Source organism: Vanessa tameamea, chromosome 25 (genome assembly GCF_037043105.1).
Source record: "Vanessa tameamea isolate UH-Manoa-2023 chromosome 25, ilVanTame1 primary haplotype, whole genome shotgun sequence".
Lineage (NCBI taxonomy): Eukaryota > Metazoa > Arthropoda > Insecta > Lepidoptera > Nymphalidae > Vanessa > Vanessa tameamea.
This window is the reverse complement of record NC_087333.1, coordinates 8,145,214-8,168,598: the sequence shown is the minus strand read 5'-3', so window position 1 is coordinate 8,168,598 and position 23,385 is coordinate 8,145,214. Positions and strand designations below refer to the sequence as shown.

Here is a 23,385-nt window from a genome sequence, read left to right as displayed (position 1 = left end):
TGATCCAACAAGGCGAGAGCATATGTCGGTTCCTCTGAAGCCCTCCCAAACACTTCGGCAATGTTCTAAGACAGCTGCTTTGGTTCTATCGTTATTATTTATTCACCGCTGCACCATCAAACCCCAATGATTTTCGATAGGGTTTATATCCGCCGCTTTTGCAGGCCAAGGAACCACTTTCTGGTGCCGATGGAACCACTCATCACACGTCACGTCATTACATTAACCGTCACTCAAAACAACGGCCGAATAATATTACAAGTGTTTTTATTCTAATCGTTGTAAAATTGCAAGAAAATATATAACACGGACAGACTTTGACAATTCAGTAAAAGATATCATATCTAATTTAAATCTTGTAATGACTAATTAGGTAATTAAAAAGGTTCCATGTTGATATGACACAGACGTAGTCCAAAGATGTTACACTATTTTGAACCAAGTTATCATACTATGTTAGTTTAATTTTATATGCAGTTGTCTGTTTAGCGCTTTAGTTTTAAAATGTACTAAGAGTTTACGACTTGATAAAGGAATGAATTTGAAAACTGACGAAGGTTTTCTTACTCTGACTGTACATACGTAACAAAATTTAATGTATGATTAACTAGCTGTCGCCTGCGGCTTTGATCGCATTTTAGGGGGTTGGTTGTCATGTTTTAGGCAAAAAAGTAGCCTATGTCCTTCCTTGGAGTTCAAGTTTGCTTCATATCAAATCTCGGGTCATTGGTTTGGCAGTGAAAGAGTGACAGACAGACAGAGTTACTTTCACATATAAAATAGAAGTATAGATTAATAGCTACTTGCAATAAACAGAAGATATACTATATGACAAATAGACATAGCTATATGACTATATACTATATCTTAGAAGTAAAACTGTTTGTACTTATGTACGCGTGATAAGTTCAACTTCATCGACGGAATCAAAAACAAGTTTCGAAATTAATTATAATAAAATAATAAATGTTTATTATAGATATAATTTATTATTTTTATTGTTTTGATAATTTACATTCACAGTTTAAATTTGTAACAAAACAAACATTGTAAAATAAAATAAGATGTGAAGTTGTCTAATCGCGCGCTTTGACATTTAATGTGCGGCTTGGCGAGCAACTTCATCGTGAAGTTTTTATGTGTGTGTAGTTAACACGCCAAAAGAAGTACATATCACTAAAAATATCATTAGCGAATGAGGTAGGTAACAAAAAAGGTTATTTTTAAAAAAAATTATGCATCGATTCCATACATATTCGGGAAATAGAAAAATTTAAATAAATTAATCATTCATGTCAAATCCGATATCTGATTGTGTTGATATTGTGTCCTGATTGGCGCCGAGCCAACTGTACGGGTGTCAAGGCATGTTTTCTAAACCGAGAATCCATATTGCTCACGTTATTATTTCTCAAAGGTCAGGACCTTTAAATTGATTCCAGAAGCTATCTTTGGTAGACACTTCGTATAGTTGTCTGACATGCTTGTAGAAACGTGAGATATATCGAATCACTGCATCGCATAGCAAGCGTTAACTAGTTCCTTATAAAACAAATTAATAAAATATATCTGTAACGTTAATTGAATTTGAAATCGCTACTCGCTATCTTAAAGGAAAAACAAAAATAGTTTGTTTATGTTAACGTGAGTCAGTATTGAACACGAAGCTGACGACGTTAAACGTGTTACAAACGTAACTGCGCTAAATCGATTGATAATAAAACACATTCAGTGCTATTAAAGTGTAAATACTTGAAAATAATCTATATAATCCTGGTAAGTACGAAAGATATACAATATAAACATAACATAAATTAAAATATAACCAATAAAATAATTGTATTAATCAAATAATAGGTCAGAATAATTTTCTTTTCATTTCATTGAAATGTGTACTTCTTCATAATTTAAAATAACCTTCAACAAGTCTGAATCTATCTTTTTTAGCATAATTAGTTATTAGTTCTCAGTGTTCGTTATGTTATCTATATTCATCCGTAGTTGGAGTCGTGACGTCACTGACACTGTTACCACAATCATTCAATCGTGTGTCTAAACATAATAAAACTATCAATGCAGTGGAAACTGGTTTTTTTTATATAGGTAGGCGGACTATGGGTCACCTGATGCTAAGGAATCAGTCCACAGACCAATGGGACCAAACTTGGGAACTAAGAACAAACTTGTGCCTGTATCTATACTGATTCACTCACCTGAAGTGTGACCCGGAACACAAATACGAAATATTTGCTATTATTTACATCGTCGGTGCGCTACCATCTTTGGAGGCTAAGATGTTATGTCCCTTCTTTGTTACATTGGCACAATCACTCTTTAAACCGGAACACAATTATATTAAGTTAACTTTTGCTGTTTGGCGATAGAATTTATGATTAATGGTTACTTATCCAGATGGGCTTGCACAAATCCCTACCACTCACCCTTAGTCCAGTTTGTCTACAGACTCCGTAAACGATTACCAAAATGGCACGTATATTTATTGTGTCACAGACGTTTTTGTAACTCGACAATAAGTCGCATCAAATTTACTTCTACGCAGTTCAAGCGATTGCCGTGACAATTTATATATGTTGTGGGATAATGAAACAAATCGGATCATTGCATTACGATGGATTTTGGAATGCACCCAAAAAAAATCGGACGTTTCTGAAAACTCTCCTTAGATTCCAATTATAAAGTTTTTTACAATCGTCCTAGGATATTTGCAAAACATATATACATACTTATATAAAAGCAGGATAACGTCCACCTTACCATTGGTCCGTTTGATGGTTCGTCTGTTCTGCTATAAATAATAAATTAATAAAAACACACAATCTCTGATGATGCTGATAAAAATCTCATGAGTTCGTTTACTACGTTACTGTCTTGGGATATGCCAATATTAAAAACGCGACACATTGCATTAGAGTTGTGTCAAATAATACACATAACTATTGCGTGATTGACATAAAATTTTACACACATAATATGTGCAATTCACTCATAACCGTGGTTATGTATAATACATAGCATAATGTCATCTAGTTGTGTCAATAGGGTACATATTATGTCACCAATGACATTTAGGGTGGAAAAAACACGATCTAAAGCGATTAGCGATACTAGTACGGCTTTCGTTGACACTTCACACTTGACATTGACGCATGACACTTATGTCGTGTCGACTGTTTACGTTTTTTTAACCTTCTTTCAACAATGATGATATTATCGCAATAAATAAAATATGAAAGCAATACAAGTAAATGAAATAAACCTTTTTTGTCAATATGTATGAGTAAATAAAAAATACGTACATCCATAATAATATTTTTTGCGTTGATCGTCTTAATAATCTTAGCAATATTTTACTTCGGTCACCGACCAGCACTGGAGCAGCGTGGTCTAATATGCTCCAAACCTTCCCCTCAAAGGGAGAGAGGAGACCTTAGCTTGTGTTAATGTTATTTATTTCGTACATTTTAAATAAACGAAACTTATCACTTGTTTCTCCCTGCCTCGACCGCGTGTTAAGCGTAGGGCAGGCGGTACCCTGTGTCCTTTTCTGTAATTCCACAATGATCTGTTGAGTTAATACGTAACAAACAAACTGGTTGACCCGTAAATAGATATGATATATATGTATAATCAGTTTAGACGGCATAATTACTAATTATGTTATTAAAGTATTTTATATTCGTGCACGTCAATGTGAATTCCTAGAATTACATATACAGGTGCGATTATTGTTTTAAGGAAAATCAATCAAGCAAACAGAACTGTCCCGAACGTAAGGTCACCTCCCCGTACTAAAGTTATTAGGAAAACATAACACGCACACAGACAGTTACAAAATATATTCACTCAGGAAGAATTTGATTAACATATATGCACAGATAAGCGTAATTCTACCTGTATGTCTCCGAGTAATATTAAAGTAATTGTCGAAACGATCCGAACGAATTTAGTACAAACGAATCTTCATTATTAAATAGAACTCTATTTAATTTTACTACTTGAAAGTAACTTCCAATTTTGCGATATTGCATCGTTTTAGTAAAGATTGGTGGACGCGCTTATGGTCTACCTGACGCTGAGTGGACACCACCGCCCATAGACAATGGTACTGTAAGAAATATTAATCATTCCTTACATCGCGAATTCACCACAAACCTAGGGAACTAAGATGTTATGTCTCTTGTGCCTGTAGTTGCACTGGCTCACTCACCTTTCAAACCGGAACACAACAATACTGAGTACTGATATTTAGCGGTAGAATACCTGATACGTAGGTGGTACCAAAGTAATTTTCAAAGCAATCTGATGGGATGGCAATCCAACACGACCGGCAAGACGTCAACCGTCGAATCATGAAGGAGATTTTCCAAATAACTTTTATTTGGCCAGGATCTCTATACTCCATTTTACGTAACAAGCTCCCAAAGCAACTTGCCCTTGTGCGCCCATAGGTTAATGCGCGTGACCTCGTATTGGTTAGATCATTTCTTAGGATCGACTTACATGCCGGTTTCGTCTCGCTTATCTCTAGCCGACCAATGAAATGCGAGTATTTGTTGACTAGGAGTTCGACTCGTGATGGGAGATCTTCAGCCTTTACTAGACAAGTTAATAATAATATAAATTTGTCCACAGTTCTGGGAGATAATATCTGAGGAGCACGGCATCGACCCGACTGGCGTGTACCGCGGGACCAGTGATCTGCAGCTCGAACGCATCTCCGTATATTACAATGAGGCCTCTGGTATGTATACACACGTACATGGTCCCATGTTTTTGTTTGTTGTTTTTTCTTTATTAAATAGGTAGTTGGACTAGCGTTGCATATCGATAGTCCACTATCGATAGACTATCGATAGTTAAGGTGTTAGCGATAGTATCGATAGCTCCCCATGAGCAATACTATCGATAGTATTGCGAAAACCATTACTTTTAATCCAAACTATCGATAGTCCAATACTATCGATAGTCAAACTATCGATAGTTCTGCCCCGATGAGACGGACTGGCGAAATGTGCACTTGATGGTTAGTAGATACTACCGCGTACATTGACACTAAGAAATATGTATTAACAATTCCTTAAATCGCGAATGCACTACTAAGTATTAAAGTCCCCTGTGCCTGTAGTCAACATTGTGCTCATAATCGAAGTCTTAGCTTAATGAAGAAACTTAGGTTCACTGAGTTCGTTCGGTTAGTAGATCGAAAAGTTTTAGTTGAAGGAGAAAATGATTTATATTGATAACGTTTTGATGACATTATTTGACTAATTAAAGTTGGGATACTAAACTTTTGCCACGGCGATTAATTTCAAATGGCCATCGGTTGAGATGTATGTGGGAACACAGACACACTATATTCCCTTACACTCGTAGACACAGGGCCGGACCGTAAGTTTAGGGGGCCCTGGGCTAACACTATTTAGGGGCCCATCTAAGACATATCTGAACGTAGACTTGAATTAAAATAATTGAATGGATTTGGTTCGGTTTGTTTGAGACCGCATCTCGGCAAACGTAGTGTAGGACGTGCTCAGGCACGGTGGAGTGACGATTTGCGCAAGACGGCTGGCAGGAGCTGGATGCGAGTAGCTGAAGAAAGACCACAGTGGCGTGCATTTGGAGAGGCCTATGTCCAGCAGTGGACGAATGTGGGCTGATGATGATGATGATGAATGGGTTTGATTAATTGCAGGACTCGCAGGGCTGCAAACCATGCGATCTGTTTAATTCAATATAGTTATGAACTCTTTCGCATTATCGTCTATTTTTGACTTTAACTTGACTTAGCTGGAGGCCCTTGAAACCACGGGGCCCTGGGCTGAAGCCCAAAAAGCCATATGGTAGATCCGGCCCTGCGTGGACTCAAACAAAACGCGGGTAAATCATGCAGACCATAGCTAATAGTCAAGAATAAAACCATATTATAATGGGACCAAGCGAGAATCCCATATAAAGAAAAGAAATTTTCGAAATTGGTTCGTATAACAAGACAGTTCAATATTTAAACAGTTTGTACGTTTGTATGTCACAGAGGAAACGATAAATTTTAACATCTATACAATATAAGGAAATGTAAAACTTAATGTGATTTTGAAGACGATTTATGCTTTACGGTCTTCCTTTTAACACGTTTTTATTTAATGAGAAAATAATGATTCTGTTTGAGTTACAATGAAAGGAATGTGTTTTCGTTTGTCGTTTGATGGTAGACGTTTGAGGCAAATTTACTTGGTGGTAGGTTGTCTTTGCAACTCGTCAGATATTCCACCACCAAACAGTAATACGTATTGTTGTGTTCCGGTTTGAAAGAGCGTGCCCGTGCCAACCACAGGCACAAGGCATCATCGTAGCTACCAGGGTTGGTGGAGTGGTGGAGTTTGTGATTATAGGAATGTTTTTATTTCTTAGAGCGCCAATGTTTAATATGTAATTTGTCGTAGTTAAACTTTTTTCCTTTATATTAGTGTCTTTTTAATTGTACAAACATATATATATTGAAGGGGTTAGGAATCAACTCCTTATCAGACATGATGATATCCGAAACGTAAGTCTATTCGTTCACGTTCGTAATATATCTCATTTCGATATTCCATCAAGTATGACACGTTTTCTTTTAAAACCTTTCAGCAGTTTTGGCGTAATTGTTACAAAAATTCAAACGCAAACAATCTCCGCGTATACTGCTTGTAATAGTTTTAAAGCTTTGCTGTAATTTAATAAATGTTCGTCCCGTAATTTCTTCAAATAAATGTTAACAGGTCAGATACAAAATAAATATTCCATTACGTTTCACGGTTTACCAGTTTTTTAAAAATATAAATACACACTTGAAACTGCAGAATCGTGTAACCGCCTAACTGTACTTTCGTTGCGCGGCGGAGCGTAGAGACGGAGATTGCTTCTAACGCCATCTATTATCGTAAATAAAAACTGATAATTGCATCGCAGTTCTCTAGTTCTCTAACCAAACTATCTTGATATTAAATCAAGGAAATCAAGAAAATGTTTTGAATTTAAATTTATAAATCGTTAAATACAATAAATTTTTGATGCAATAATTTTCTTCTAATACAGAACACCATTGAAAGATTTGTGTTAATCGTTGGTTTAAGATATGGCTAGAAAGAGAGCCGTTAATTTCACAGAACGTAAAACAACAGCGGTCATAAACCCTCTTACAATTAACCCGATAACCAGTTCAATGAACTCACATCTTGTTTTAATCAGATGATTCATAGCCTTCAATGTGCGCTGTTAAATATAACGCCATGATTTCAATCGTTCATTCGTAATCTTTCACAATGTTTTACTCGAAGATATTTAACACTGAATGGGTAACGTGTAATGCAACACGCTACGCTTTTGTAAATTGATATATTTATTTATATTTTATTCAATATTATTGACAATGTATAACGGATCAGAAATATTTCGTAGAAACTTTACAACAAGAAACGTTGTAGAAATGTAATTTTTTTTAATTTGAATTTAACTGATATATACAATTCAAAATGTATTTAAATATATAATTTCAACAAAAATTGTGTTTCTCAAATATTACAAAATAAAATAAAATTTTACTATTATTTAGTTGCCAAGGAATTCAAATAGTATATTAAATTAGTTCAGTAGTGAATAGTATGTTAATAAGGAGGTTTTTGTCAACAGTTGCGACGAAGGAGAGCGGCGGCAAGTACGTCCCCCGCGCCATCCTGCTCGACCTCGAGCCCGGCACCATGGACGCGGTGCGCTCCGGCGGCTACGGGCAGCTCTTCCGCCCCGACAACTTCGTGTTCGGCCAGTCCGGCGCCGGCAACAACTGGGCCAAGGGACACTACACCGAGGGGGCCGAGCTCGTGGACGCCGTCCTAGACGTCGTCCGCAAGGAGTGCGAGAACTGCGACTGCCTCCAAGGATTCCAGCTTACGCACTCCCTCGGCGGCGGTACCGGCTCAGGCATGGGAACCCTCCTCATCTCCAAGATCAGGGAAGAGTATCCGGACAGAATTATGAACACGTACTCGGTCGTTCCCTCCCCTAAAGTCTCCGACACTGTCGTCGAACCCTACAACGCAGTACTGTCCATCCACCAGCTAGTCGAAAACACAGATGAAACTTACTGCATAGACAACGAAGCTCTCTACGACATCTGCTACAGAACCCTCAAAGTGCCCAACCCAACATACGGAGATCTGAATCACTTGGTATCGCTCACTATGTCCGGAGTCACGACTTGCCTCAGGTTCCCCGGTCAGCTGAATGCGGATCTCCGCAAACTGGCCGTGAACATGGTGCCGTTCCCACGTCTCCACTTCTTCATGCCCGGTTTCGCCCCGCTGACGTCTCGTGGCAGCCAGCAATACCGTGCACTCACCGTGCCCGAACTCACGCAACAGATGTTCGACGCCAAGAACATGATGGCGGCTTGCGACCCACGTCACGGCCGTTACCTCACCGTCGCCGCCATCTTCCGTGGTCGCATGTCCATGAAGGAAGTCGACGAGCAGATGCTGTCCATTCAAAATAAAAACAGCAGCTTCTTCGTCGAATGGATCCCGAACAACGTTAAGACTGCCGTGTGCGACATTCCCCCCAAAGGCCTCAAAATGTCCTCCACGTTCATCGGTAACACGACGGCCATCCAGGAGTTGTTCAAGAGAATATCGGAGCAGTTCACGGCTATGTTCAGACGCAAAGCGTTCTTGCATTGGTACACCGGCGAGGGCATGGACGAGATGGAGTTCAACGAGGCGGAAAGCAACGTCAACGACCTGGTCTCCGAGTACCAGCAGTACCAGGAGGCGACCGCCGAAGACGACACGGAATTCGACCAGGAAGATATGGAAGAGCTCGCTCAGGACGAGCACCACGACTGATTTGAAAGGCTGGAGATCCTTATAATCAAACTCAAATATTCTATTTTATATATTTCCAACGAAATTAGAGGCTAAGTCGAGTGCATTTTCAAAAAGTACCAAAGTGTCTTTACGCTGAAAGATCAGATCAGAAGCTAATCTCGCACTGCACTGCAGCCCGTCACCGCGCTGGTGACCGGTCGTCGAAGTGCAATTATATTTTATTATATTGAATAGTATTATTATTCGAAGTCTGTTTTGTATTCGATAAACGATAGGAACGTACCAATCCGTGCATTTCTTTACTATAAGTTATATTGTCTTGTATGCTTTTATATATTAATTTATAAATAAATGTTTTAAACAAAACTTTTCGTTTTATTGTTCCGCCAAAACATATAATTTTAAATAAATTGACGACCTCCGTGGTCGAATAGTGTGTACATCGGTTTTCATGGGTACGTCACTCCGAGGTCCCGGGTTCGATTCCCGGCCGAGTCGATGTAGAAAAAGTTCATTAGTTTTCGAAGTTGTCTTGGGTCGGTGTGTGTGTGGTACCGTCGTTACTTCTGGTTTTCCATAACACAAATGCTTTAGCTACTTACATTGGTATCAGAGTAATGTATGTGATGTTGTCCAATATTTATTTATTTATTTATTTATTTAATAAATACATCGCGGTATGAACATAGAAAACTTAATATAACTTAAGATGGAAAGTAAAAATCGAACGAAGTTGATTTCGCTATATATTATTTACTAAGTAACAATAAACAATGAAATAAATCAACAGCATTTGCTAATCATTAAAATAGTTCTAAAAACAAAAATGTTAAAATATTACATTATATTAAACATACAATACAAGAGACAAAGAGAAAAGAGAGGAAAAGCTCGCCCGGAGATCATAACGCTTTCCCTACGTGACGATTTCTGCCAGTTCAATAAACTGTAACCCCGTTTAGAAGAACTTCGTTCCAAAAACTACGTTAGTGGTCAACTTTTATAAACAATGAAAAATATTATTAAAAAAAAAAAAACAAATAATAGACAAATATTTTTATTTTATTTCATATAACATGCCTCATTTCATTCTAATTCTAACTTAATATTTACAATAAATTGAACACAATATAAACCGGTATGCAACCTAGGATTTAGATGATATTAAAAAAAAAACAAACAAATTCAGTTTGATTATTATTGAACATTTATTGTCTTTTAAATCTAACATCGAGTATTCAGTGATATCACATTTACAACTAGAAAATATACAAAAATAGTTTATAATAATATTATTACATATAGTCTATTCCAATTGAAGAATAATTATCACTGAACCATTTACGTAATTCTAACGTATTTAATAGCTCAGCTATATTATGTACTACTTTAATATAATATATAATTTAACTTCCAAAGTTCCGATATCAGCTTCGTCGACGTAAAAAACGCAATTTTTGCAAATCCTTAATTAATAGATTATTGACGCTCTCGACAAATGATATTGAGTCAATTCGTTGTCAAACACAACTGAGCAACAAAGATCAATTTAAATAATAATTAATTCATTATACTTGCAAATTCACCCATTCTTCAATAATCCATAATGGATACCATAGATTGTTCCAGGAGATCTAAAAAAATGTTAATTTGTCTCGAACTCCTCCCATTAGAATAAGTGATAGGTATGTATAGTTAAAGAAAACGTCAAAACTCAAGGTCACGAATTAACATTGCAACCAAAGCGAATAAAATGCGATATCAATGAAGGCCCATATAAATGCAAACTCGTTTCAAAAATGAATATTTAAAAAAAAAAAAATACTTAAAAATCAACAACAGCGGCTCGTGTTAATTTAACGAGTGTTCAATGCGAGAGATACAAACTAAAAAATTAATTTAAAGCTAGGATCATTGACTACATAACTTTAACCATTTCAATCCAAGTTTTACAAAAGTAATTAAAACAAATTAATTAATAACCATATACTAAAATAATTAATATTGTAGGCACGGTGCAAAATCATGAAGATTGTAGATTATAAACAAAACTTTAGTTATATTCATTGATTTTCATATAAAAATACGTAAAATTAATCGTAAAACATTGATGAAAAAGAAAAACAACCGAGGAAGCAGTCGGTTTTTGACGTTAAATTCCAGTGCTGGTAAAAGACGGTCTAGTAAGTAGCCTTGCCACACCTTGCCTTCATAATTTTTGTACAGTCATTATTTTTGATCTATTACCATTCACTTGCATTTATTTCGGATAGTACGTCATAAATAACACTGCAATATATAGGATTTGATATACAACTTTCAAATATTAACATCCAGCTACATGCCTGATGACAAAACTCATGGGGAACGTCATCAAAGCTGAAGCACTGGGCCATGATGACCAAAAAATTCCCCTATTTAACTATTACAGTCACGGATTGAGATGTGCTACCCCTATATAGATACAAGTTTTTTGTCATAGAATAACTACAATTTCTTAAATGGATATCAAAGTCAAAGACTATGTCTGAATGGTCATTGGTCGAAGGCAGTCTATAACATAATGGGTAACCAATGAGTTAGATTTGTTAATCTACCTTTCATAATCATTTTAAAAACTCAAAAGTAAATCTCACCAATCAATACAGATTCTAATATATATATTTAAACTTGGATGCTTCTATTTATACAATTAATATTTTGTAAAATTTGGATTAAAAGGCAATTTAATAATTTGTTTTTATCTACCTAATGTCATTCCTTTATAAATAACATTTGGTTTAATATTAATAAATTCATACTGTAAATATTTAGTACACATTCTATACAGACATCTCAATATTCAATCAAATAATTAAACAAACAAAAAAAAAAACCTATGTTAAATATTGAAATGCAGTTGTAGCCAGGAAGATCAACCGAATAAACGGTTGAGCTACCACGGCAACCAACTAATCTCTTATAACTAAAAACTTTATATACAATCTATATTACAGAGTTACAATACTAATCGGCACTTTACTATATACTAATTTTAATATCTATATACTAAATACTATGTAATATATATTATGTACATTTATTTCAAATACATTATTTTATTATGAATAATCAGTGTTGGCTTTAGTAGACAATTTGTAATTATATTTACTTTAACAACATTTTTAATTCGAACTCACATTTCCTAATTGCATTTCTCATAATATTGTTTAATCCAACTATTATTATTAATATCGACATTGGTAGAATGAATGTGGAATGAAACCGGATACCGAAGCAATAAAAAAAGAAAAAAATAACTTTTTCTAGAATATAAAGATTCCAAATATTGTGAATACATCTTATTAGATTCATAGTTATTCTTTTGATAAATATTCACATTGTTAACTTACCTATGTAAAGTTAACAATGGTCAACAAACAATTTGTGAGTCTGGCAACATTTTAAATACCCCCTAAAGCCACCACTGTGCATTATAATACAAACATTTGCATTAACAAAACATTTTATAAACAAAATATTTAATTTACATTTCAATTAAAAATGATCTATCAACTAATGAACAATATCGTCATGGATTTATGTATCTGAAGTTATCACATATTCGCTGTGTGTGATCGGTTTATCGTTGAGGATAATATTGGTTATTTTAGTCATTTGTAATTATGTAAAATTAATTAAATAATTTGTTTCACTGCTTCATTAACAGACGCCTGAACAATGTCTAAAGCTTATCGACAGACAACTTGAGATTCAAAAATAACCAGAACAAATATTGTCTGTACAGAATAATCAAGTTACAAAATGGCATTCTTTACATCCCGTTCTTTTCGTCATTTTCTTTGAACGATTTAATTTAACGATAAAACGTATTATTTAAAACTTACTAACTTGCTATAAATGGCACAAAAATAACAAAATATTAAATTATTGAAGTTTTTCTATATCATATTTTATACAATACATTAACATACATTAACTTTACAATGGTTTATATGTTTATACAAGATATATTTTTACATTATTTGATTATATATGTGAGTTATTAAATGATAAATGCTAACTTTCAAAGGGTCGCCACAATTTAATTACACATTGAAATATGAAATAATGTATGCAAGTTTATGATCAATCAATTTCATTTATAAAAAAAAGTATAATTTTTCTGCAATCATTTTTAAAACTCATCAATCTTAAATTTATAAAATAAAAATCTAATTGATGAATTTCTAATGTCAGTATCGCTTACCGTCATATTGTATGATCTACTTGTCATAAATCTTATGAGATAACAATCTCTAGTATCAAAACATAATATAATTTAATAGTCAGAAAGAGTAACTACTGAGTTTGATTTATTGCTTCGTAACAATCTAAATTCGAAATTTTACAAAATCCAAATATAATTTAAATTTTTCAAAACATGACATGACAATTCAGTAGTTCCTTTGAGATCCTAGTTTTATTTATTTTGTCTATAAAAATTATTAAGCAATCGATCAAACCATTTGTTAAGTTAGCATTGTATATTGGATTAAAATTTTTCAATGTATATAATTACTTTCCATCCATAACAATCATTCATAAATCGTGCATAATTTTGCAATAACATGTGCTAAATTCATGAAACCATCTCTATCAATACCATATCTTACCGACCAGTCTTCAATATATACCACAAACTTCGACACTCACTATTATAATATGTTAAAGACGAATCACAGTTCCTAAACACTGCACAAACACTGTAATGTCAACTAAACATATACTTCATTGTCCTCGTTGAGTCTGATAGAGTTGTCGTTGGCAGCTAGTTTGAGTAATGTCTTCTTGATTCGTAGAGCTGGTAATCGTACCGATGGGTTTTGATGCCAGCACTCTCGCATGAGGTTAGCCATTCCCACCATTGTCTGAAAAATAAACAGAAAGCAATTGATATATTATTTTGGGTTAAACATATGTACATGCATGTCTGCTTCACAAAAATGAAATGCCAGTCTATTGGTGGCGCTTTTGAAACAGTAAATAAGTTACCGGATGGGGGTCGTCGGGTGGATCGGGCCGCTCATTGTCGACGCACACGATCTTCCGCATCTCGTCGAAGCTGGGGTCGGCGGGCGCCAGGTCGTGGTATGGCGGGCGCTGCTCGCGAGCTGGGCTCACGCGCCGACACGTCTCCCACAGCACCAGCGCCAACGCGTAGATGTCACAGCGGCGGTACGACTCGAAGCATTGCAGGTTCATACTGAAACACATCACGTCTTAGCTACAGGTCCCCGATCACAATACTGGCAAAAAGCCGTCCAGTTTGCTCCAATGTTACTTTTTGAGGTTTATTACACCACATATATAAGTATGGTAGTAGCTCACAATTAAGCATGTAAAAATTTCACTGTATTTACCTAGATTTTAAACCTCGATCTCTGGTAAAAAATACCATAAACCATAATTGATATAATTTCTGTCGCATATATTATATTATTTATTTTGGCGAGAAGTTTGTCTTCGTGCATCTAAACATCGTAACAATTAATTTAATTAAAAAAATGATATGAATCTGTTAATATTAAGTTAGCCTGGGTCACCTCTGGTCGAGCACCTCCGGGCTCATGTACCGCTTGGTGCCCTGGCGGGCGTCTCGCAGGACTCCGGCTGCCACGTGTCGCCGGGTGACGGCGAGCCCGAGATCGGCGATGCAACATTCACCATTCACCTTCACCAGGATGTTCTTCGACTTAATATCCCGATGCGCTATGGCGGGTTTTCCCTGGAATTCGGAAATACATCATCCACAACTGTTTTTAAGCTAAATTCACATCCTACAATATTCGTACAAAAAAGTGACTCTTTATTTAGAATATTTAATTATTTATTTCTCTCGATAGTAAAAGGTAGCTTTTACCAACATACACTGTAGCTGCAAGACGTTTTATACATAAAATAGCACATAATAATTTCGGCCATCAATGCAGGGAATACAGGATTAAAGGTGTTTCATTACTTATTTCTGTAATAAGCTGTACAAAATAAAAAAGCTCACCTGTGTCCCATGTATGTCTGTGTGCAGATGTAAAAGGCCATTGACAATGGACAGGCATATTAACATCATTTGATTTCTCGTCAGCGTCGTCCTGCTGAGGTGCTCGTACAGCGAGCCCAGTGGATGGAAGTGTGTGATGAGCCATAACTGTTGAAATAATATTAATATGTTTTATATTAACTCCATACCCTATATTTGAGGAGGAAAGTGTCACGGGTCCGTTGCGAGACCTGACACTGTAACATACATCCATACAAAACTGTATGATGCGCACCATTATTCAATATATATTGTCTTTGTCACCTGTCCATAATGTTACCCGATGACTTAGTACGTTTAAAAAAAAAAACAAAGTCACTTCCCTGTGTGTGCAGGCTTAGATCTGTTAAACTTCGTTACTGACTTTAATGTGATTTTCATCAATAAACAGAATGATTCAAGAGGTTTAAAAGCCACAAATTTCAACTTAGCCATATAAAAACAAGAATTTTTATTTTTGTATTTGTTCTTAAATCTAAATGTTTCATATATAGCAGTGATTATAGGTGGTACAGATAGAATATCTATATTAAATTGTAAAAGTACAATTCTTTATGTATGTAATTAAATGTAAATAAACACTTGTCTTTTTATTATTGAGTTGTTAATGGCAGGAATATTGGCATTGTTTACACTCAGTTGCCTCAGAAAGCACATAAAACCCTAAACTCTTTCAAATTGTGTTGACTTTGTCCTCCAATCAGATTATAAGACCGAGGAATAGCATCTCTGTTTTTTTGCATCGTCTGTAGTTTTGCACACACTTGTACTATAATATGTTCTATAATAGAGGTCTAGTCTTACTTAAAAATGAGTACTATGGCCGCAATCGGTCAAGAGACATCATCAGATAAGCTTATAAAAAATCCCAAACACATTTATACCAGTGATCACTACACACCTGCGTACAACTGTTCCTACTGGTCATGTCGCTGCCGATGTAAGCGAGTATATTGTCGTGCCTGAGCAGGACAGTGCTGTATATCTCCGTCTCCCTCCTCCAGCTGGCCTCGTCCCGCGAGAAGAATATCTTCACAGCGACACTGTCCGCGTACCACGAACCCCGCCACACTTCACCGTATCGACCCTTTGTAAATGTTTATTTATTTATTTATTTATTTATTTAATATTTGGGAAACAAACAGATATAAAATATAATCTGATTACATAATACAATTTAAATATCACATTATCCAGCGAAGTTTCCACCGATTGATAAAACATAAAATGCACTCAAATATTTTAACACAATAAGATAAAAAATATTGGACAATATTAAAAGTATATAATTAAGTTAATTTAAGATTGTTACAAATATTATCTTTAAATTTAATCAAAGACAAATGAAATATATCAATGTTCCCAAAATGCTTATTATATTCGCGACAAGCTCTGATTAGAAAACAGTTAGCATTATGTGATGAATGACAAGTGGGAGTATAAAAACATAACGGTTGACGAGCGTTGGATCGTGGGCAGTTCAGAGACAACTTGCTAAGTAGAAAAGGGGAGTCAACAATATTATTAATAATTTTATATAAGAAAACTTGGTCTCTCATAGATCGGCGTTTTGAGAGAGCTAATAAATGTTCATGGGTAGAATCGCTAGATTTAAAAGACAAATATTTTAAAAATTTGTTTTGGATCTTCTCAATTTCATTAATATGAATATTGTACTGAGGATTCCATACCGTAGATGCATACTCGAGTATAGAACGGACGTACGCGTTATAAAGCAGGTTAATAGTAGAAGTATTTTTAAATTCAGATCCTGTTCTCATGATGAAACCTAGCAAGCGATAGGCTTTTGTTGAAATACTTCTAATATGAGAACCAAAAGAGAGCTTGCTATCCAGTGTCACGCCTAAGTCTCTCACCTCGTTCTTCCTTGATATGTCGTTATTATTGACAGTATATTTATAAAGCAAAGTTTTACGCTTACGAGAAAAAGAAATTATAGCACATTTGTTTATATTAAGATGAAGAGAATTTACTTTGCAGTATGTCTCTAACCTGTTTAAGTCAGATTGTAGAGCATGACAATCATCTAAAGATTTAATAGATTGGAAAATTTTTGTGTCATCAGCATATAAAAGAAAATCTGAAGACACAAAAACATTATTTATGTCATTTATAAATATATTGAAAAGTAAAGGACCGAGGTGAGAGCCCTGAGGAACACCTGAACTTATCGGTATAAAAGATGACAAATAGCCTTTAATAGAGACAGCCTGAGTACGGTTGCGAAGATATGAATCCAACCATCTGAGCAGGTCGCCGTGTATACCGAAACTTTCAAGTTTGTAAATAAGTATATTATGAGACACTTTATCAAAGGCTTTACAGTAATCGGTATACACGACATCCACCTAATGTCCTTGATCCATGGAATTAGAAACCTGATGCAAAAATTCGCATAAGTTTGTTTCAGTCGACCTTTTATTGATGAAACCATGTTGCTCATTTATTAAGTGAGGACGTATAATGGGGAATATTGTGTCGTAAATTATTTTTTCAAACAACTTCGCGATGCAGCAAAGTTTGGATATGGGCCTATAATTTTTTATATCATGTTTGCTACCGGATTTTAAAATAGGTACAATGTAAGATTTTTTCCATAAAGTTGGTAAACATCCGGTGTGGAGAGACATGTTAAATAATAAAAATATTGGTAACGCTAATGCATTGCGAAATTGTTTAAGAAAACAGGGAGGTAAAGCATCGGGGCCGGTACCTTTGCATGTATCGAGGTTTCTAAGATAATTCTTGACAATTGGAATTGAGAGTTCAATAGAGTGTAGATCCACGAAAAATCGACTCTTCGGTGGCAATGAAAATGAACCTCCTTCCGGTTCAAACACAGATTGAAAATAACTATTGAACATGTTGCTAATCTCCTCGCCATCAGATGACGCTGTGTCCCCAAGAGCCATAATGTTTGGTAAATCGTTAGGACCTTCCTTTTTTGATTTTAAGAAAGACCAGAAATATTTGCTGTTACGCTTAATTTCGCATTCTGCGCGATCAATGTTAATAAATAAATTGATATAGTAATAACCTATACATATAATAAAATTGGAGTGTCTGTTTGTAATATTAAAATAATCGCTATTTACTAAATGTATATTTATGTATACACTTTTTTAATTTTTGTCTGTCTGTTGTCTGTCATCTGTTCATGCAATGTCCTGTTACATATATCAAAACTAAAGTGTGCACAAATATAGCCTATTCCAATGGAAGTAGGAAAAAGACAAACAAACCTTAGATTTACGCATTTTAGCTAATATTAATAGCATATTAACTAATAACTTAGCTATATTGTGCACTACTGAGAGTTTATGATCAATATATATTTACTTATAACACAACACTATTAAACTTAACTACTTTTTTCCACTTTAATTTGACTTCCAAAATTCTGATAACAGCTTCGTCGACGTTCAAAACGCCATTTTTTCGCAAAACCATAGTATATCATAGAATATCATAGATTAATCAATCTCTCAACCAATGATATAGCATCAATTTTCTGTCAAATGTTGTTTATCAGGCTTTTTTCCTTTTATGGTATGAATAGAGTATTCAAAACTTCTGTTGTGCATTTTGTGTTGCATGTTGATATATTAACTATATATGAACTTTCTGAGTTGTTTTAATAAAGATAAACACTCTAATGTAAATTCAGTAAAGCACCTCTTTAAAATTGTTACGAATATTATTTAAACAAGACTAACTTTGCCAATCCGTTCGATCAGGGACACCTGCTTGGCTAGTGTCCTCTGTACCATAAGCGGCAAACCAGAACCAGAACCACTAGTCACTGAACACTCCAAGTATTCTCTGAGGGTGGAGTCACCTGCCGCAACTGCGTGCAGACCACCTCCATTCTGTGATCCTTCTAGACCTAGAAAAAGCATATAATAATAACTAATATATAAAATAAAAAATTGTTACTATATATTCACTTGATTGAAATAAATAACTTAAGCTTAAAATATGACTTAAAATTAAATTACAATTAATTAAAAAATAATATGATATTAAATTAAATAAACCTTATATTTTTATTGACATTACTGTAAGATGTGCCGTTGAAATGTCAAGCCTGCGTGCAATCATGTATCATTAACAATCAATTAATTAATGCTGTAGATTTTATTTTACTGCCATGCAAAATACTTCAGTCACCCTCTTCATGGAAAAATTTGGACATATGCGATTTTTAGCTATGAAAGGAGAATAGGGTAAGAGGGAGCATCTCCTTGCACACTTCGGTAGAGCATATGGTCTCTAGCATTAGCATTGGCAACCTCAAACATCACACTCGAAGTTGAGGGTTTCGAGTGTGCCGTTTGGTTCTTTCAATCATCTACGAGGATTTGGCAACTTCAACTTTACCTTTCGAGCGAAAATTTTTTTGAAATTTAAATTGAAATAATGAATAAACAAAACCACTCAACTCAAAATGCTCGTACCTTCATAATAGGCGCTTGTAACGTGCGGACTGTACATGTTGGACGAGAAATAATTCGAATCTGCGCCTAGTTTTTGCGCTGCCCGAGAGACGCGTAATCTGAAAACATTAATAAGTACATTAACGACACTAGCCTTCCTACAATGTGGCAACCCTGGATTATTTAGAATTTCATGAAGTCATTATATATAAAAAAAAAATATTGCATTGAAATTCGACCTTGAAATTTTACATAATGTAAACAAATTTTATAAAACATATATAGTCTATTCCAATCACAAGAGGAAAAAATCCAAATTAACAACATTTGACATTGAATTGACGCGATGTCATTGGTCGAGAGCTTCAATTATCTATTATATTCGTTATGGATTTGCGAAAAAATGACGTTTTTAACTTCAACGCTTTTTTATCAACAATATAATCTTGTATCGAATAATATGCGTTCTTTACCAATGTATTTTTTACAATTGACTTGAATCTATGAAATGTCTGCGGAATTTTATTATAGAAGCAGATACCTTATTATATTATTATATTCATATAAAACACACCTGTGACTCCTTCTCAGCAACATTATAGCCATAGCTCCTATTACGCTCACAGCTACCACCGACAGCACAACGCTCAGCCACAACTTCCATGTGCCAGTGCTAAGCGGCTCCATGGCCATGTCTGCGGGGGACAGGGATGGAAAGCTGCCATCGTTGCACATGTTACCCTGGCAGCAAGTGATGTTCAGTTGACCGGCATGACGTTTTCGAGGCCTAGGAGGTAATCGGTATTGTTTAGAGTAACAGTAAAGTAACTACTGGACAAAGGCTTCCTCATAAGGATAAGATTCAGCAAGCAGACCCATGCAGTTGTCGATAAATATGTCTCAGAAAATTATAAGACATGCAGGTTTCCTCAAGATTGTTTACTTCTCTAATGAGCACGGAGATAAACTATAAAACACAAATGAAGCTCGACGAAAATGAAACACAATGGTGCTTGCTTAAGTCAAATCATTTTCGGTTATGAAGTGACGTCACAAGCGTTCCATCGGCACCTCTGCGCGTTGTTGGTGGTGCGGCAGGTGAACTGGTAGTGGTCGCGCTTGGAGGAGCACCCGCGCGAGTGCCGCAGCGCGCCGTCCGACGCGCGCACCGTCGACTTGAAGCAGTACAGCGCCTCCTCGCACACCTGCGCGCCCTCCGCCCCCTCCGCGCCCTCCGCGCCGCACTCCGGCGACTCGCACTGGTGGCATTTGTACCTGGAACGTTTCCGAATGGCTTGATTAGGTTTGGACGCACCTCCAACCACAGACTGTTTAATCAGATACGATCAGAAGATTTGGAACCATCAAAATAAAATCTCTGGACTTCTCCTGGGAGTTTCTTGACAACATTAACAGTACTTGGAATCTGCTACTATATAAGCTACTAGACTTTTTAGATAGAACTCAAAAAGAATTCTTTAACTTTACCTTTTTTGAAATTTCCTCCTTTAAGTGGCAAAAAAAAAACAAACAACAAAATTAATTTAATCATCAAAAAGTTTTTATTTAATAAATAATTAGTCCATGATTCTATCATAATATTTAATGTATGAGTATTTTCCTTATAAACAGTATATTAACATATCATATATTTTATGAAGCAGCCATTAATTCTCCTATTTCTTTTAATTTTCCACTAGAATAATAAATATACATATATATGATATATACATATTATGACATTTGAAAACAAAATTGTTAATAAACTATTTTTTGACAAATATCTAAAGTTTACTGATTGTTACAAAGTTTAATTTAATTACTAAGCAGATTAAACATTTTATCAGTAGGTACATATCTCAGAATTAATCAGGTAATAGAAATAATAACATAATAAAATAACTACTAAATTTTGACCATTAATTGACCAAACACATGACTCATAAGTTATTACCGTCTTGTTTTATTTAATAGTAATACTCTTAATAATAGAAAGTATAATTTATATATTTAATTGGCTTAAAGAGGAAATATGTGGTTAATAATGCTATTGTTGGAGAGTGTATTGTCCGTTATGATTTATAAGGTGACTAAGAGAACTACGTTTTGATAAATATATTTTGTGAACTGACATTTGAAACCCCTGTCTTGTTCATATTTCATGGGATTTTTAATGCCTCATAGATGCATGAACTTCTAGAGTCTATTCCTCTGACAAGACAAAAGGCAATAGACCGCTTTTGACATCAAATTGATACAATATCATTGGTTGGGAGCTTGAATACTCTATATGAATGTGGAAGCTGATATCGGAACTTTGGAAGTAAATTTAAAGTAGATATAAGTATAATGTAATAGTATTTTATTATAAATGAACAAGTATATATCAAACAAGAACTTAACACAATATGGCTGTGCTTTTAGCAAATCTCATTGAATACTTAAATCTTAGATAGATCATATTGATATCTCAATTAAAGAAGTCTCAAAAAGCTGAGTATTATCTGTTCTTGGTTATTGCATATAACTGACACTCGGATCAAAATGTTTACTTTAAATAACATAAAATAGTTATTTTATTTTACATTATAGAATCAAAGGATAATGTTAACTGCAACATAGGTTTATTTTTTGTGACATTTTGATAATATTATATGTTGTAAATGTGTTTTTAAAAATATCATAAAACAAGACTAATAAATAGCTTTTGAAATCATATGTTGTCTGTTATAGTAGTTGATTTAAATTGTATTGAGATACTTTAATTTTGAGATATTTCAAATCTTACCTTGGTTGTTGAACCATCATCTTTTTATCGATAGACGTGAGATCATCTCTAATTTGATTATCAGATTGTGTAATAGATGCTCCATCTTGCTCCATGTTGTCCAAGCCTGGAAGTCCCGCTGAAAATGAAAATAAATTTACCATCACATCAAAATACTTTTTGGATGAATTGACATTGACTTAAATTTGTGCAGAAATTTTGCACACACACACTTGGTGGTGACGGTATAAACTAGGTCTAGGGTACATAGGGTGAGCCGAGATGGCCCAGTGGTTAGAACGCGTGCATCTTAACCGATGATTTCGGGTTCAAACCCAGGCAGGCACCACTGAATTTACATGTGCTTAATTTGTTTATAATTCATCTCGTGCTCGGCGGTGAAGGAAAACATCGTGAGGAAACCTGCTTGTGTCAAATTTCAACGAAATTCTGCCACATGTGTATTCCACCAACCCGCATTGAAGCAGCGTGGTGGAATATGCTCCATACCTTCTCCTCAACGGGAGAGGAGGCCTTAGCCCAGCAATGGGAAATTTACAGGCTGATTATGTAGATATGTTATGTAGGGTACATAATTATAAATTTATAAAATAAAAGCTCATTGTCATAAGGATAAACTTGCATATTTTCCTGAGCAAATTTTGTCCCACCTTATATTTGTTTAGAACAAATTTAAAACACATGTACGCAAGTTTTAAGATAATGTTGATTGAAAGTTTATTTTTAGAGAGATTTAGAATTTAAGAAAAACATTAGTCTTGATTGCGTTTGTAAGAAAAACGTATGTTTTGATGTTGACCAAAAATAACAATTTACTGACACTGATACGGGTATTCCGATTAATTAATTTATATAATTATAATCCGACGTTGATTTATAATTATTGGTAAGTAAACAGTAGGCATGAGTTTGAGTCTCTTCAGAAAACAATAATAAAAACCTTGTCTTAGACACTTTACAGAAGCCAAGTGATTTTAAATTACTTCCATCGAATGTATCACATTGAAACTTTCACAGCTTGTATATTTCAAGTGTCCGCATTAAATTATACACTTAAATTCACATTTACTTACCATGGCAAGCATTTAAAAGTAAAAATGTGAACAAGTATCGCACTATGACAACGTCCGCCATTCTTCATTCATCATAACAATGCATAAGGAGTCAATTGAGTGACTCTTT

At 35.0% G+C, this 23,385-nt stretch overlaps 4 protein-coding genes across 5 annotated transcripts in view; 3 read left to right on the top strand and 1 right to left on the bottom strand.

Annotated features, from left to right (window-relative positions):
• LOC113396217 (tubulin beta chain-like) overlaps positions 1-9,245 on the top strand; it is a 34,314-nt gene extending 25,069 nt beyond the window's left edge. Inside the window, exons 2-3 of the mRNA XM_026634074.2 lie at positions 4,654-4,762; positions 7,690-9,245. Coding sequence (XP_026489859.1) covers positions 4,654-4,762; positions 7,690-8,897 — 1,317 coding nt within the window. The 3' untranslated portion in view covers positions 8,898-9,245. The remainder of the gene's footprint in view (positions 1-4,653; positions 4,763-7,689) is intronic.
• The window catches only part of LOC113396223 (mitochondrial S-adenosylmethionine carrier protein-like), a 260,338-nt gene that overhangs the window by 216,303 nt on the left and 20,650 nt on the right, over positions 1-23,385 (top strand). The gene's annotated exons all lie outside the window — the stretch shown is intronic.
• Positions 1-23,385, top strand: part of LOC113392855 (trafficking protein particle complex subunit 2-like protein) — a 177,136-nt gene that overhangs the window by 134,569 nt on the left and 19,182 nt on the right. The window lies entirely within an intron of this gene.
• Positions 13,375-23,364, bottom strand: LOC113396220 (activin receptor type-1). Of its 2 annotated transcripts, XM_064218973.1 has the most exons (12): positions 23,277-23,364; positions 22,204-22,321; positions 20,904-20,921; positions 20,487-20,690; positions 19,990-20,202; positions 19,437-19,534; positions 18,696-18,865; positions 15,860-16,045; positions 14,920-15,066; positions 14,465-14,646; positions 13,914-14,124; positions 13,375-13,789 (listed from the first exon to the last, which is right to left on the bottom strand). In XM_064218973.1, exons 1-12 carry the CDS (start codon positions 23,335-23,337, stop codon positions 13,637-13,639), a joined length of 1,761 nt encoding a protein of 586 aa, XP_064075043.1. In that variant the 5' UTR covers positions 23,338-23,364; the 3' UTR covers positions 13,375-13,636. The 2 variants fall into 2 exon arrangements, with proteins under 2 accessions (XP_064075043.1, XP_026489868.2); XM_026634083.2 differs by lacking the exon at positions 20,904-20,921 and having other exon boundaries at positions 13,377-13,789.

Coding starts and splice junctions, on each gene's coding strand:
- LOC113396220 (XM_064218973.1), bottom strand. CDS start 23,337: ATGGCGGACGTTGTCATAGTGCGATACTTGTTCACATTTTTACTTTTA. Junction 15,067..15,859: donor GTAGGAACAGTTGTACGCAG/GTGTGTAGTGAT, acceptor TTATTTCAACAG/TTATGGCTCATCACACACTT. Junction 13,790..13,913: donor CACCCGACGACCCCCATCCG/GTAACTTATTTA, acceptor TTTATTTTTCAG/ACAATGGTGGGAATGGCTAA.